The sequence below is a fragment of the Chaetodon trifascialis genome, chromosome 19, assembly GCF_039877785.1.
Source record: "Chaetodon trifascialis isolate fChaTrf1 chromosome 19, fChaTrf1.hap1, whole genome shotgun sequence".
Classification (NCBI taxonomy): domain Eukaryota; kingdom Metazoa; phylum Chordata; class Actinopteri; order Chaetodontiformes; family Chaetodontidae; genus Chaetodon; species Chaetodon trifascialis.
This window is the reverse complement of record NC_092074.1, coordinates 15,004,188-15,020,698: the sequence shown is the minus strand read 5'-3', so window position 1 is coordinate 15,020,698 and position 16,511 is coordinate 15,004,188. Positions and strand designations below refer to the sequence as shown.

Here is a 16,511-nt window from a genome sequence, read left to right as displayed (position 1 = left end):
GGCTACAACAGGGATTGAAATCAAAAGTGGGCGTGGGGTAGCAAAAACGCAGTACGCAGTACGGTGCTCCAGTCAGGGTAGAAGGATCCTGTTACATCAAAAGAAAGAGGAAGTAAATAACATTTTTGCCAACCAACATCCAAACACGCCCCTCCTATTGCTCTGCTAGCTGCCATGAAGCACAAGCTAATGGTCGAGGTCAGCTCATCACCCCAAATCACATTTTATGTACATGCTCCCTTGTTTAAAATGAGTCCTCAAATACATGCAGCTTGTGACAAAGCAGCCCCGCTTGTTCCCAGTTTGTCACTTAGGCTTCATTCACCACTTTCTAGTCTCAGGGACCCGACTGATAACACTAATATTAATATCCTAGACTTGACAAAGCTTCTCAAGAGCCACACAGTACGACTAAATACAGCTAAATGGTGCTCCCCATCACTGAGTTTGACTTGTAAAATTGACTAAGTATCCTTTCTCTCACTCCGTCATAAAGATATCATGCCTGACACTCTCACTCACATACACCTGCGCTACAGTGTGTGAGTGTTAATTCCCCACTCAGCTCATGTGTTTATTTACCTGTTGGTCCAGGTGCCGTCGCTGCGCTGTAGATCTTCAGTCTGCAGCACCTGCCCTAGTGACTATGTCTGATTTATGTCCCTGCTTCTGTCCACCGTAAATCCCCCTGGAGAGCCATTTAACCAGGCCCACATTATGCAGACGCCCCCAGGCGAGCTCCTCATCCTCCCCTGTGGAGTCCGCGTCTGACTTGTGGCCCGTTTCGAACGCCAGCCCTCTTGCCCCGTGCGCTCTGAGGCTGTCGCTCTTTGTGACTCATTTCAGTGTTCCCACTACATTTTTTCCATCTATTTGTCTGTTGTCTCCTTTTCTCTGCCTTTCAGTATTTCTGTATTGTATTTCTGTCGGAGCGGGACATCTCCCACTCATGCGGTCTTATTTTCGAACAGTGGAGTTTCGCACCTTGCAATCACCAGAAACCCTCACAGATGCTCGCGCGTGCACTCACAGTGACTCACCTGTTCACTTGGCGATAGATTTTCCTCCAGCGTCCAGCTGCACACAGCCGCCTCTCAGATGGATTGCGCTCCCCCTTTCATCCCTCCCATCCTTGCCCATCCTCCTCCTCACCCCCTGCCTCGTTCCATTCTCACTTCTCTTCCTCTCTGAAAAATGACTCCTGCAGAGATGCCTGTCTGATAAATGCCCCTAAAGACAGAGGAATTGTGGCAACACACAGAGCTCTTTTCAAAATAGGGCAGAAGGGAATAGAGACTTTAGGACTATTTTATGGTCATTTTCCTTTACTGCATTAGTTCTCTCCTGTGAGCCATGGGCTATCCACATGTTGCCACAGGCTTGAGTACACTGTTAACAGGTTTATTTGCAGAAATAAGCCTCAAGGTGCATTTTTTTGCTTTTAGACTGTCTGAGATTTGGCTCAAACATACACTAAGTGTTAAGAAATGCTCAGCACACCACATTCATTTTAGACCTACAGTATGTTGTCACGGTTTAGTGGCTTTTGCCATCTCCAAGTCACTAAAATGAACACTGTGACCTAAATTGAAATGGATTTTTTCTGTAATTGGAATGAGGTCTTGATCCCAGCTTGAAAAGAAGAATTATACAGATTAGGTAAACATCATAACGTTTGATGCCATGTTTGTTGAAATAAAATTTGATTGCTCCACATTTTCCAACTTCAAAATATCGAATATACGGCAGATTTCTCTGCATCTAATACAAATCTGATAAACCGGTCAACTGAAAAAAAACAAACAAAAAAAACTACTAACATCATCCTGGATATCATGCTTAATGTTTTCCTGGGTCCAATTTTTAACAATATTAAGAGATATCATTTTTAAATACCTCCTCCTAGCCCTCTTTAATGCATTGTCAGGCTCTATTCGTCGTCCCGACAAAGCAAACTTCTTAGAAGTTGTAATTTTTAAAGTACTGTAGCAGCAGGAGAGAAAATTAGATTGTCTGCTGTATAATTGCTCTCCCTAATGCACTCACTCGCCGTCTCTCTCCTTTCCACTTTTGTATCATCGCTCCTCTTTTTTAATTCCACCCACTCTGTTTCTTTCCACCTTGAGAGAGCAAAACACCACCTACTCTCACCTCCCACTTGTATCTTCGCTTCATTTCACGGCAGATAGGATTGTTGATTCGTCATAGCCATATTTGATAATGTGAAAGAACCATTCTAATGTTTCTCCCTCAGTGTTTTTACCCTATGTAACCAGATAGAGGAGACGAGTCTCTGCCGCAGTAGGCCCACTTGAGAGGTTAATGGTTTTGATCAGGGACGTGAAAATCGGTGGCTAAATCTTACAGGTTTGCGATGATGGGGGCGAATGTTGATCCTGAAGACAGTAACAAAGTCTCATTTTCAGCAAAGCCACCCTCAGTGTACATTAAAACATTAAAAAGACAACAGCCGCACAGCAGTTTGTCTCATATTTAGCAATGAGACGATGTATGCACTGTGCTGTATGAAGAAACTGGTTTGCAGTAAATGATACTCCTCTTAGCTGTCAGGTACATTACATGTAAGATGATTCTTTGCCTCCAAATTGTCTACTTAAATTTCAAATCATACACAGTACATACAAATGCATACAAGAGCTCCCATGTGTTTCCTCTGATATCCACACACAGGATGAAAACAGGGGAGCGTCTCTCTCAATGTGCATCTGTATCCTGCGCTTGCTCACGTACACACACCACATGTTTCCCTTTCCAGCCCTCTAGCTGTCTCTCTGACAGACAGGTAGAGGTGTCAGCATGTGCAGATGGTCTTTTACCCCTGACAGAGCAAACGGAGGACAGGGAGCGCCGAGAGAACCGGTGCTAAATGTGACAGTTACGACCACAGCGTGACGGGCTAAATTGATTTTTAGGAACCTTACGGGGCATTCACCAATATGTTGTTTACCAGCACACAAATATGTCATAAAAGACGTTAGCACAGAGCTCCAAGTCCTGCGTTTGGTAGCTTTATTTGACCCAGCTCCTTCAGAAAACATGCCCTTCAACACGGGTCCCACAGCCTGTGAGTGGGTGTTTGTTGCTTGACTGAGATTTATTGCCGTTTGTTTACACCAGGCAAGACACCGACTCTGATTTTTGAAACTCTTTGTTAAAATGTCACCGTCTTCATACTGATGGTGTGTTTGGAATTTTCTGCCTAATTGAGTTTGACTCATCCTGCACGAGCTCATTCAGATCAGTGCAAATCAAAAGGCAGAGATGCAGAAGTGTCTCATTTTCTCATTTTGAAGAATAACCTTGCTGTCTCATATTTTGAACATGCTCTCAGATTTAATGGAGTAGGCCACACTCTCACAGAAAAGCAACTTCTTTTCACATTGAGGCATTAACATTAAGGTATTCACAATAAAGTGACTGATGGTGGTCTTTTTTGAATGCTGTTTTCAGCTGCAGGTGCGCTGTGCTCATGCATTTTGACCGCAGCTCAGACTTTCAGCACAATACCAGTGGAAGTGAAACGTGAGCTCTGCTCTGCACTTCAACAAGCACAACAAGCCTTCCATCCAAACACACTTGTTCCAACAGCCACATTTGTCAGACCCCAAATCCTCCCCAAGGTCTCCGCTGTCACGATTTCTCCCATCCCTCTCTTTTCTTCAGTCACCTTTCCCTCGCTCATTTTTTTTTCCTCACTTCATTTCCAATTTCCCCTCTCTCCCTCCCTTCTTTTACTCTAACTTGTGTTTCTGTCTCCACAACAAGCTACTTCTTTTCATGTCCACCCGAAGGTTCAGATTATGCCATTGTAAGCCCATCAGAAAAGTGTGGTTGAAAGAAAAAGCATCTAAGCTCCACGGAGCTATCAGTTTTTGGCAAAGATGAAACCTGACATCAGTCTCCTGAAAAAACAACATGAGCACACTTCTTTCTGGCAAAGATATCGGCAGGCGCCCGAAACGCCGCACCAGCAGCTATGAATAGTTAGCTCAGTCTGCCCTGTCGACCCTGATCTCTTTTTCTTTCTCCGCCTCTCTCGTTTCCGTCTGAATCCCCTGCCGCATTTCAAATTCTCCTCACAGCTACAGAAGTGTGACTACACTGGCTGCCCCGCTGCGAGAAGTAGAGCCGCCACGTGGCTCCTCTCCCCCCGACTTTCCCTCCTTTCTCTCCCTCCTTCGTGAGCAAAAGTGCGAGGTGAAAGAATGTCATCCTCAGCCGTTATCTTGCCAATTTCTAGCCAGCCTCCTCCATGAAAACAACACATGTCTTCAAGTGTTTGAGATAAGAGGGCGTCCCATTTGTTTACAAATAACAATTTATGCTCTGCGTCTCTAAGAATAGCTGCAATGATTGTCACGGACTAGAAACCAGAAATTTTAAAAGACCTTTAGCATCCTGGTTCATCACATTTTATTTCTAAAAACTCTAAAGTAGCTTCAATTGCTGGCTTCTTATACACCAAATTTAATGTTAATAACACAATGTGCTCAATAGCAGATTAACTACAGAATAGGTTCCATGTATGTTTTTGCTGGTGTGCTATTTCAGTAAATCCTAGTGGAAATAAATGAGAAAAAGGAAGAAATTTGGACCATAGCATTCTATATGCAGGGGGATTTGTAAAAACCAATTAAAGGAAATGTGTGTGACAGCGGCATCTGACAGAATCAAGCCTTCTCTGTGTGAGCCTTCACACACATCCAGGGTGTATTACAGTGTGCTGCTGACAGGTCCACTCCCCTGTCTTGACCCCTTCAAAACTGACTGTCAAGCAACACCTTTTCTGTGTCACGAGTGTATTCTGAAGCAGGTTTCGGAGAACATCACAGGGGATAATCACGACCACGTGTGGTGTATGTATTGGTGACTGCTTCACATGCCTTCCCTCTCTGTGGAGTCCAGCCACTCAGCCGTTGGCCAGACTCCTCCTTCCACTTCTTCCTCCACCTGCTGTGGTTTTTTTGTTTCTGAGTGCTATTGACCCTGAAATATGTTGTGGTACCTTAACCCCCACTCCCTCCCTCCCTCCCTCCCTCCCTCCGATTCTCTTACAGTCCCGTCACCCTCATCAGCATGTGTCCGGAGCAGTATGAGTGAGTATCAACGCCACCAGCAACACCTAAGTCTCCAGACTGGAATGCCCTTTAACGACACCTCCTTTACTCCCTTCACTCCTCACTCACCTCCCCCCTAAAGTCCTCCACTGCATGTTGCCTGCCTGCCTGCCTGTCTGCCTGCCTGGCTGCCTGATCCACTGGCTGAACATGGCACCAAAAACAAAAAAAAACCTCACCCACTGTCTCCTCACCATCACCTTCTCCTCTCTAAAAGCATCCAACTAGCATTCAGTTGCTCATCTCTGCAGCAGCTGTCAAAAACCATCCAACCGCTGCGTAGATCATCCTGCTCTCCTATTTCTCTTTCTAGGATCATCAGATTTGTTTTCTAGGTGATGTTGTGAAGGGCCATTAGGTTGTGTGTGTATGTGTGTGTGTGTACGTGTGAACGAGCGTGCGCATGAGCCCGTGAATCTCTTTGTGTTAATGAGGTTGTGTGAGCATGCTGAATCTCATTCATCTCCATTACCCCATTCATTTCCAGGCTGTCCCAGTCACCTCAGCTCTCTCATGATGACACCCACTCCAGGATAGAGCAGTATGCCAGCAGGTAACGTCATGCATTCCCCAATCATCATCTCATCCCGCCACAAAGCACACATAGAAAGACCTGCTAACCGTGTTAAAATGATGCACATGTAAAATTCTTTATACCTTTAAAGGACTGTTTCAATCCTTTTGCAAATTTCAGCTTATTCACATAAGGAGCACTTGATTTCAGTCTGTACTTAAACTGCATTACAACACAGCAGTGATCTTTCTTTGGATGCATGCAGTAAACACAGAGATGATGATGATGATGCTCAACCGGAATGGTGAGATAAATGGAAACTAGTCGCTGCCTGGAAATAATGAAAAATACTGTATTATACTTTGGAAATATATGTGATTTGTTGTAAAATGATATACAATCAAATGAAAACCAAAGACCTGATTAGATGCGCATGTAGCACGATGTCTAAAGAGAGCATTTATGGAGTTGTTGAGCTACCTGTACCGTAAACGTAACTCCAAATGATGCCATTATTATTGCTCTTATGCTTCTTTAAGGGGAGGCATTTATTGTAGAGAACAGCCTTTTATACTCCTGCTATTTATTCTTTTTATTTATATGTGAAGCAGGTCTTAAATTGACACTTTTTGAAAGAATCAAACAAAGCACGTTCGCCGATATCTGTCAAGAAACCTCTTTCGAGAATATCAACTTGCTCTATTGAGCTGAGACATTACAAAAACAGAAAGAAAGATTGCATGTTTACTACTAAATGTGGAGAAAAAAAGCACTTTGCTTCTCATTTATGTTTTGAAGGGGTAATTTTGAGACCTGCTTCACCATGCAATTCTAGACAAGTGAAAGAAGTTATTCTCCAGTTTGCCCTCAGACAGCAACACAATCAACAGTATCTTCTGTCATGACCAATAATCTGTATAAATGAATGCTCCTCACAAGTTCAGAGTAACTTTAGATACAGAATCCTAAACTTTTTAAATTATGCGTAGTGGGATACACTGCAGTCCTAGACAGTAAATATTGCAGAGTATGATGAACCTTGGATGCAGTGGGAATGTGCTGTTGTTGCAGAAGAAGTGTCATGTTTTAGCAGTATTTTTTATCGTTTGGTTTCAGGGAAGGTACAAACAACAACAACCATAAAATACACTCTTTAAACATTGTGTGTCTGCTTTTTATTTTCTGGAGTTCGCATACGTTAAGCTTCAGACGACTGTCAAAAATCCGCTCGGTGAGTGAACTCCGAAAACATGCAGCCACCCACCTCTTTGGCTGGGGACATCGTGGATTTGCTGCCAAGATCAGAGTCGCAGCAGACCGGCCCGATGGCTGTTTTCAGCCGCCCCCTTCAAATGATCCTGCTGTGCACACCAGCACACCAGTGGCCACAGCGTGTGATCTGCAGTTAATCACCACCAACATCACCGAGTTGGTGTCGCTCCTGCACTGAGATTGAAAACCCGCCATGTTTGATTTTTACGATAAGTCTGAATATTGAGATCCCACACTTGCACAAATCCCTTCCTGCCCCTTGAACGAATCTTTAATCAGTCTGAAGCTTATCTTTTCTAAAGCGGACAAGGGTTGCTTGTGTCAAAACAGAGCCCGGCGCGTCCTTCCACACACAGCTTTAATCACGAAGGGTCTTCTGACGCAGCCCTGCTCTGTCTGGCCCGTAACCTTCCACTGGTCACACACCATTAACCTTCGCTCAGTGTTCCTGGCTGCATTGTTTTATCAGCAATGACACAGACATGAGCCCTGTGAATAGCAATCTTAACTGAAATGCAGACGCTGACACTGTGGATTATAGTGCAGCTTATAGATTTGCATGGGAAAAATGCACGTGATGATGAGATGTCGCCCGCAGAATTATAACTTTAAATATCTCCCTCTGGCCATATTCTGTCAGAGTTCAATTTCACCCTGAAGTTGAGAGTGTGGCTCGTGTTCTTAATCTGCTGGACAATCCCTCCGCCTCTCTCTTCCAGAGTTCGGCAAATACATGCTTTGATCTGACGAACCGGCCTCATTAGCATCGCTGCTTTGTCTGCATGTACGATGACCAGAAAATTTTAAAGAGCCCCCCTGCCACACACATCTCTGCTGCGTTTGGTCATGACTTAGGTCATTTGTCTTTTAACCTGCTTAGAGACTTACCTGCAGCCTTTGAATTTTAATTGGTGTGCTACTGTGGCGTGGAGATCCTCATTTGTTGACATCGGCGCTCTGCATCTTGATGAGACGATGACAGCGCCGAAAAGCTTCACTTTTAACCGCTAATTAAAGTTGCAGTCAGTGATGAGCATTTCTTTCTCAGGTTGGCACAGATGGAGCGCTCCAACGGCTCTCTGCCGACAGACAGCAGCTCGGCCACAGGAAGCATGTAAGTCACTGCTGGTTTATACATACTTTTTCCAGTTTCTGTGTATATTTATACAAGCATCTCTAATGTGTTCCAACCAAAAGTCAAGTGAAACGCTGCTCATGTTTGTTCATATTTCTTTATACTGCAGCCCAAAAAGTTGCCTCCCCTGCTTTCACTGCATCAAAACCAGCCAAAGAAATAACAAGGTGGCTTTCCACATTCCTGGAAAGAGATCAAGAGAGGGTGTGTGAGATTTGGGAAAGGTTTTGAGAGAGCAGAAGAAGTGTGGAGCGAGGGGAAAAAGACACCGGGGTGTGGTGTAATACAGCGGGAAGGACAGGACTGTAATGGAGTGAGAGTGATTGCTTTCAGGATCTCTGATAATGGCCAGTTATCTTTGATCAGAGGAGATGAAAGGTGAAAAAGAAGAAATCACAAAAAAAGGGGGGAAGAGTTGATGAGGAGCACGAGCGTAGGATTTCCTGATAGTGTGTGTGTGTGTCTGTGTATGTCTTTGCGTGTGTCTGTGTGTCCATTCGAGTTGAAGGGTGTATTTGTCCCTTTTCCCAGCCGAGATCCTAATCGGGGAAATGAGCTCGTGAGGTTCAAACGCCCTCTGAGCTCATGGACACACTAACATGCGTGTTCAAATGGAAGCGCACACACACACAAGCAGACACTTGTCACTGCGGTCTTGACTCTGGGGGGAATTAGTTTTCGTTCTGATCGCCTGTTTTGATGAGACACTTGTAGATCTCAACATTTCCCCGATCTTAGATCATCATCATAGATTTGGGAATTAGCAGTGTGTGTATGCATGTGTGAAATGAATTTGTGCCGAAGATTTTTTTTTTTTTATTTCAATTTCAAGTAGCGCAAAGTCAAAAAGTGTTTTCAGAAGTGCTGAAAAGTGTTCACCTGGAGAGCAAACAGATTCCCCGCACGGCACAGGAAAGGGAAAACAAGTTTTGGGATTTTAAAAATAAAATTCTTAAAAAAAAAAAAAAGGGCAATACAACACGGCAGCGAAAAGGCACATGGGAAGATGGTTAAAACCTTTGAGAATCCCGAGTGAAGATGAAGTGAAGCATGCAGCTGCATTGTGTTGTAGGTTGCATCCCCTGCTGATGTGCGGGCATCACGTGGGCCCCCGCTCCCTAACTTCACCTTCATCCGAACTCGCCGCGTAGAAAGGCGCTTTAGAAAGTGAAGGTGCTCGATTGAGGCCTCGTAAAAGCTCTCTCTGGTTTTCAGCTGATCAATAGGAGGACAGAAGAATAGAAAGACAAAAAAGTGTGCAGCAGGAGAGGACGCAAACAGGGGTGGATTTATCTTTCTCTCATAGCTTTCCTAACACATTATCCCCACTCCTCCTTACTCTTTTGTGCTTTGTACTCCAGCTTATTTATGACAGGAATCCATTATCTTTGCCAGCTCTGAGACAACTCTGACACCCGTACACACAAGTGTGCAGAGCACTAATGAGGTGAGGAAGACGACGGTTTGATGAAGGCTAATGGGTGAAAAAACACCCACCAGGGCACACTTGGAACATAATCATAGTTCTTGTGCTTTCATGCACTAACATCAGAGTCATTACTGGAAATGTTGCAGTGGCTTCGCTGCAGCAGCTACAATGAGACTGTAGAGATAAAAAGTGCACGATCCTCCATATTTAAATGGCAATTAGAAATGATACTGGAATTACGGCATTTTTCCTGTAAACATTCTCGACCAGAACAGCCTCATACACTAAAAAAAAAACAAAAAACATGTCACCCTTTTTACATTTTTCAAAGCCAGACGTGCTCATTATTCCTCAATGAATAAAATGACTAACCAAGATCTCAAAGAGGAATGCAAATAACCTTTTCTTTGTTGCAGTCTGAACAATACCACTCATTAGCAAGAGAAAACAATCGCACCCAATTTGTCTGCGGTTATAGGTTATTATGGTTTTGTGGAGGGCTGCACGGTGGCGCAGCAGGTAGTGCGCGTGCCTCACAGCAAGAAGGTTGCCGGTTCGATCCCCGGGTCAGGCGGGGCCTTTCTGTGTGAAGTTTGCATGTTCTTCCCGTGCATGCGTGGGTTCTCTCCGGGTACTCCGGCTTCCTCCCACAGACCAAAAACATGCTCATTAGGTTAATTGATGACTCTAAATTGTCCGTAGGTGTGAGTGTGAGCGTGAATGGTTGTTTGTCCTTGCATGTGGCCCTGCAATTGGCTGGCGACCGGTTCAGGGTGTACCCCGCCTCTCGCCCATTGTAGCTGGGATAGGCTCCAGCCCCCCGCAACCCCGAAAGGGATAGGCGGTATAGATAATGGATGGATGGATGGATGGTTTTGTGGAGGATAATTAACTTATGTGAGTAGATTCCAAACCTGTCGCCTCTTAGTTCTGACTGAGGGTGAAATAATGTGGATGGCAGCATCTTTGTGATGAGAACTGGTCCTTTGTCGCATGTACTGTTATTATTCTTTTTTTTTGCGAGTTATAAATGTTACTGTGCTGCACTAAAATGTCACTCACATTATTTGTGAAGTGTGGGCTGTTTTTTAAAAGGGCAGAATCAGCCAGTAGCTCTGTTTTTATGCACCAGTGTGTCCATCCAGGCCTACTTTTAAGGAGAAAGTAACTTTGAAATCCTTTGGAAATATAGCAGTATTGTGCTTTATAGATACGGCTAAAGTAAAACGGCCCACTCAGCCATATCTCCTCTCAAAAGAAGAAGCTGTACATTGTGCTGTCAGACTTCTCAGCTACGAATTAACTCTCCTTCCTCTTCCTTTTTAATGCCTTTGGTTCGGAGGGGCTCATTGTCTTTCCTCTCTTTTTCCAAGAGTTATTCTTTCCCGCCTACAGCTGATTTCAACCCGAGCCGCTTTGTATATCACAGCACTCCATCTGGCTGTTTGTGGGGACACGCACTCACAGAAATTATCCCCGTGCTCGATACAGTAGTAGAAGGTGCCTTCTTGGCAGCGTTTGAGCTTATGAAAACATGCATAGTGTAACATGGATGACTGCGTTTGCCAATTACATGCATGTTTGGCTTTTGGCTTGTATTTTCCGATCGTTCAAAGCCTGCAAACACCGATTTGGACTCACTGCCAGCTGTGCAGTGATATCAATAATTAGTGTGTGTGTGTGTGTGTGTGTGTGTGTGTGTGTGTGTGTGTGTGTGTGTGTGTGTGTGTGTGTGTGTGTGTGTGTGTGTGTGTGTGTGTGAGCGAAGGCTCCAGAGATAACGTGTTTGCGTGTGCATGTGGCTTCTGCTCATTTTTGTCCTGCGTTGCTTTTATCTAAAAGGGAATCCTTAATTAGGAAGTCGGTGTTGCCTTTTTTCTCTGACCTGCGGCCAAAGCACAACGTTGACATCGATGCCTCGGTACGTCACAGAGGAACGAGACTCCCTTTTTTTCTTTGGTTATCTCTGGCTTTCCAGTCTTTCCCCCAGTGCTGTCCCTTTTTCTTGTCATTTGATATCATGCCCTTTATTCCTGTCCCTCTCTCTTTTAATTTCTCTGCCTCGTTTCTTTTTAAACCTCCTTTCATCATCCTCTGTCCTCCCCTCTCTCTCCTCTCTACCCTTTCATCCTGTTTAGTTGTAGTCTAATCATGTTTTACCTTTGGGCCCGGGCAATATTCAGATTAAACACTAACCACAGAGTTAAACGATGAAATGCATCATAAAGGATACACCTCCAGTAAGTGTAGTCTCTGTCTTTAAATGCGGAAGTCCCACAGAAAGTGAGGTTTAGCATTTAGCAAGACCTGTAGCCTCTGCCCTTTTTTCATCGTCTCCATTCCTTTTCTTATTCCTAGTTTCCTTGCCTCTCGTTCTCCTGTTTCCCTCCGTCTATTCCACTCACCTTTTCTCTCTGAGCTCAGTCTCTGCAGCTGATGGTGCTATTCAGCTTGAGAGTAGCTGCTGGCTTTGTGATATGTTAGCTAGGCGTCAGGCCTGGAGACTATTGTTTCTTGGGTAAAGACTCATCCACGTCATCACTCACCCTCACCAAGCAGCTAATAGCCTCGTCATTCATCGCCATTATTCACATTCAGTTCTTCTCCCACACTGATGCTCTCTTCACCATCTCTTTCTTCTTCTGTGTTCCGTCCTCTTCAGCCACCAGCAAGCTTCCCGAGCCTGCGGCCCTTTTGCTTCCACTTCCTCTTTCTTCCAATATTCTGGAGCAGCTGGTTTGTGAGCCAACACTGTAGTCCTCAATGACCCCCTCCTTGCTCTCCTCTGGGCTCCTTCTTGCCCACCATAATGTCCTGCTGCAGCGTCCCGTTGCCAGCGACTGGCCTAATTGGTCACTCCGTTTGTGCTGGACCACAGTCCCCTAACCCCAGCAGACAGCCACTGCCGCCAGTTTTCAAGTTTGTCTGCAGGAACTAAGCCGTTCTTCATCATCCTCATCTCCCTTGTCGCAGCATACCCGATTTTCAAAGAGAAACTTGTGTGTTTGGAATATTGCTGCACGTTGCAGCTCAGCTTCCTGTCTCTGCCAGCTTTCTTCATGTCATTTATCAGTAACTCAGCAGTTTCAGCCTGATTCAATCTCCACCTAAGAGTGCAGTTGATGAATAACTACATATGTGTGTGTATGCATATGATGAAAGCTCTGCAAGAGTTTTCAGAGTAGAAAAAAGAGAGTGAGAGAAAGAGTCATATAAAGAAAGAAAAGTGCATAAAGAACTTTTGGAAGGAACTTTATGACAGAAAAGGGCAAGGGAGAGCTACTGGTTACAGGAGAGGGTACACAACAAGCTGACTTCCTGTTTAAAAAGTCGTTTCATGCTTGTTGTGTCATTGGTGTCTTTCTTTTTTGCAAAAGATATGATACGTTTGAAGAAGATAACCTTTAAATCTGTGCCTCAGATCACACAAAGATCTTAGGGTGATGAATGATAAAGAATCTTTTTCTCTTCAGCCTACATGGAAGGCTACTGCCTCAAGATGCTTTCCCTTTATGTGAAAAGAGGTGGAAGTCTCACTCTGTCTGCCTTTCATTAGCTGTCCGCTGGCTGGGCCCTTGGTCATGAAGTAGTATAATTCATGTCATGTCTGAGAAAGAAAAAGCTTCCTCTCCGTAATCTCTCTTATTATGCATGGGGCGATTACGGCATTCTGAATATTTTCTGAATTGTTACTGATTTTCTCTCTATGGTGAAATTCAAGGGTACCTTGTGTGAAACCTGAGACGTTTCAGTTTGCCAGCTTGCTCTCCCGAGCATATTTGATTAACTTGCTCATTATAGCCAAGAATTATGCGCACAGTTATGGTCTGGCCCTGATAAGAGTGTTTGAACCAAGTTAATAGCAAGTCAGCGTGCATAATAAAAGGTGCCTAGAGTACCTGCCTGGATATTGCTGATTGAGGTGTGGCTTAAAGTAAAGCACAGTTTTCAGCTCATAGAGGTCAATATTGTATTCTGTCCCGTGGTTGTGATGCGATTATGTAAAGGAAGTCGCACCTACCTAAACTAAATTACCTGGTTAAAGCCCCTTTTTAGGCATTAGAAATACAGGGTGATTCCATTGAATTACCACCTGCATCTTAATTGTGTCGCCTTGGCCATCGTTTCTATTGATAACAGAACCATTGTGCTCACTAAGTCAAAAGCAATGATCTGGGAATGCAGGGATGTTGCTAAAAATAAACACAGGCAGTCAGGCAATCAGACTGGTTTTAAACAAGACTCCAGGTTAGTTAAACTTAATTGGGAGAGAAAATGAAGGGGAACGGTTAAATTCCCCAAGCTATTGTAAACATCCTCCACAGCTCACAGATCGACTCTGCGGTTCGGCTCAACTCACCGTAGTCGCTGCACTTTTCCTACGCAATGATGGATTAGCAATGATGTTTCAGGTTCACTCACTAGCAATTTGAATTTTTCTTTTAACGACCTGTCTGATTTCCTGCTCCTGTTTCTTTCCCCATTGGACGTTGTTGCAGCCATGTCACCATGTTTCCAGATCTCAGCAATTACTATAGTGAGTAATAATGAGTCATAATGGCCAAAGCTGCAAAAATACATCATAAAATGAAAATTCATTTAAAATCTCTAGTATATATTGTTATTACTACTAGAAGACAATTTGTCTATCATGGTATTTTTTGTTCTTGTGGCCCAGCTGTACTGCCAAACTCCGTTTCAGGCTGTCAGAGTGGCTCTGGAAATAGCAGTCACTTTAGTAATGGAAAGGACTTTTAAATAACAGTCTGCCATCTTTTTTTTTTTTTGGTTCGTGTGTGGTTGTCAGGTTTTAGTCTTCAAGGCTCAGGTTGTGGTTCAGAGGGAAGGTGACAGCAGGGCTTTGGCAAGCCCCGCCACCCCCTTTCAGATCACTCAGATAACACACAAAAAGACGGACAGCTACACACACACACTCATATAGAGATACGCAACAGCAGACACCAGCAGCCATTTCTCCCTCCATATCTATCCATCGGTCTGTCAGGCTCCTTCTCTTCTCTGCTCTCTCCATCTCCTCACAGCCCTTCCTTATTCCAGCTATCAGATAGTAAGAGACTGACACGTGTGTTCCACCAGGGATTGTGGAGCTTCCAGCCTACAAGCTGAAGATCTTCCATATCGTGGCAGCTACCACAGCCTTTGTTTGGAGTAGGCGCTCAGAAGCTGCAGGTTTCTTTTCTGTTTATGCTAAGCTGGCTTTTTCTTTCTTACGTGAATTTGTCACCTCCCTGTCCTGTTTGATGTACTCTGACATTGATTCATGAAAGAAGACAGTGAAACGCTGTAGTGGCGTCAGTTCAGCAGCTTTACTGGTCCAATGAAATCGGGCCAACCTTGCACTTCACTGATGATCTACAGGATGCAGTTCATCTTCAGCCCTGCTCAACTGTGCAGATCTGCCCTGGCCCATAAAGCCAAAAGGCAGTAGCCGCACATTGGGTCAAAATGGACTTAAGACCAGAATCTGTTTTTATTACGCCATAGAAGTGCATCATTTTCCTGAAACGGCTTATAAAATTGTTACAGACAGACCGATGACGAGACCTGTTGTGCTAAAGCAGGAGAGATATGTGAAGTGAAAGCTAGCAGGGGAGCTAAAACTAGACTTAAAATTAAATATACACACACCTGGCTGCAATCTGTAATGATAAAATATTCATTTTAGTTAAAAAACAATGGTTATTAACTTAGTTATTGCACATAAGTCAATGAGGAAGTAGCTGAACTCCTCTCTGAACTTTAAAACTCCTGCTAACGGTGACTGTCTTAGCAGAGTAGCAGTAAGTGCCATCACAGCTTGAACGCTGCTGGATTGCAGCGATTTGGTGCGGTTAAGCTACCATTAATTCACATTATTCAGTTACAGGGTCATTTGTTGTTGATAGCAGTATACTGTTATTAGTGCTAAACACACACTAGCAAAAACGAAGAGAGTTAATCCCTTTAACTATAGACCGACTCAAAGAAGACAACCTAATTTGAATAGATGAGAATGGTGAGAGAACCGATTTTTTTAGTGTTGGTCTGACGTAGTTTCTGTGGCAGTCATGTGGGCTGTTCATCAGCCTAAACAGGTGTCAAATGAAGACATTACTATTACTACATTACTGTTCTCCTCAGTGCCTCTGCAGACGCTGCTCTCTGCCTTTGTACAGCCACACTGATCATATCATCATTTCCAGGCATCTATTCCAAGTTATTTCCAGACATAATGGTTTGCTATAAGTAGTTACCATAATTCTTCAAAGCATTTTCAGTTGTACATACATCATTCAAGCGCTAAAAAAAGCCGCCACCCCCCCTCCTGAACTGAGCAGAAGGTGAACTGAAGCGACTAACAGGGACAAAGTGTTTGGGCTCCTCTCTCATCACATGCACTTTCCATCCCCACAGGGACGACGAGCATGCCCTGATCCTGCAGTACTGTCAGACGCTGGGAGGGGAGGGCTCCCCCTGCAGCCAGCCCCAGAGTCCTGCCCAGATCCTGCAGGCCGTGGAGAGGGAGGAACGAGGCGAGCTGGAGCGGATCATCGCTCGTCTGGAGGAGGAGCAGAGGTAAGACATCAGAAAGAAAGAAACTTGAGTGTGGAAAGACGTTGGTTAAGACCCAAAGAACGAGAATTCTCTTTATTCTTAGTTTAGGTATGATCTTATTTAAATTCAAATCTTTCTTTTTATCTTTTTCTTTTCCTCTAACTCTAATGCATCTTCTTGGTGTCATCTGAGTACATGTGCTCATCGCCACCTCCCCGAGCACAATACATAAACATGCACACACACTTCCCGTACCCCCGGTGTGTCTCACAGGCCAAGTCCTTCCCTGGTTTGATTAGTAAATGGAGATGGCTCAGATCTATTGTTGTATCGGTGCTTTTGCACAGTCAGAGGCTCGACTGGAGTGATTTAACACTGATTACACCCACACACACACACACACCACACACACACACACACACACACACACACACACACACACACACACACACACACACACACACACAC

The 16,511-nt window shown here is 44.3% G+C and overlaps 1 protein-coding gene across 8 annotated transcripts in view; it reads left to right on the top strand.

The window, feature by feature from the left end:
* Positions 1-16,511, top strand: part of utrn (utrophin) — a 173,584-nt gene that overhangs the window by 148,067 nt on the left and 9,006 nt on the right. For 7 of the 8 annotated variants that reach the window (XM_070987929.1, XM_070987930.1, XM_070987933.1 and 4 more), the window contains 4 exons: positions 5,079-5,117; positions 5,626-5,691; positions 7,973-8,038; positions 15,903-16,064. In XM_070987929.1, the coding sequence (XP_070844030.1) occupies positions 5,079-5,117; positions 5,626-5,691; positions 7,973-8,038; positions 15,903-16,064 (333 nt within the window). The remainder of the gene's footprint in view (positions 1-5,078; positions 5,118-5,625; positions 5,692-7,972; positions 8,039-15,902; positions 16,065-16,511) is intronic. The other variant, XM_070987931.1, reaches the window with a different exon arrangement.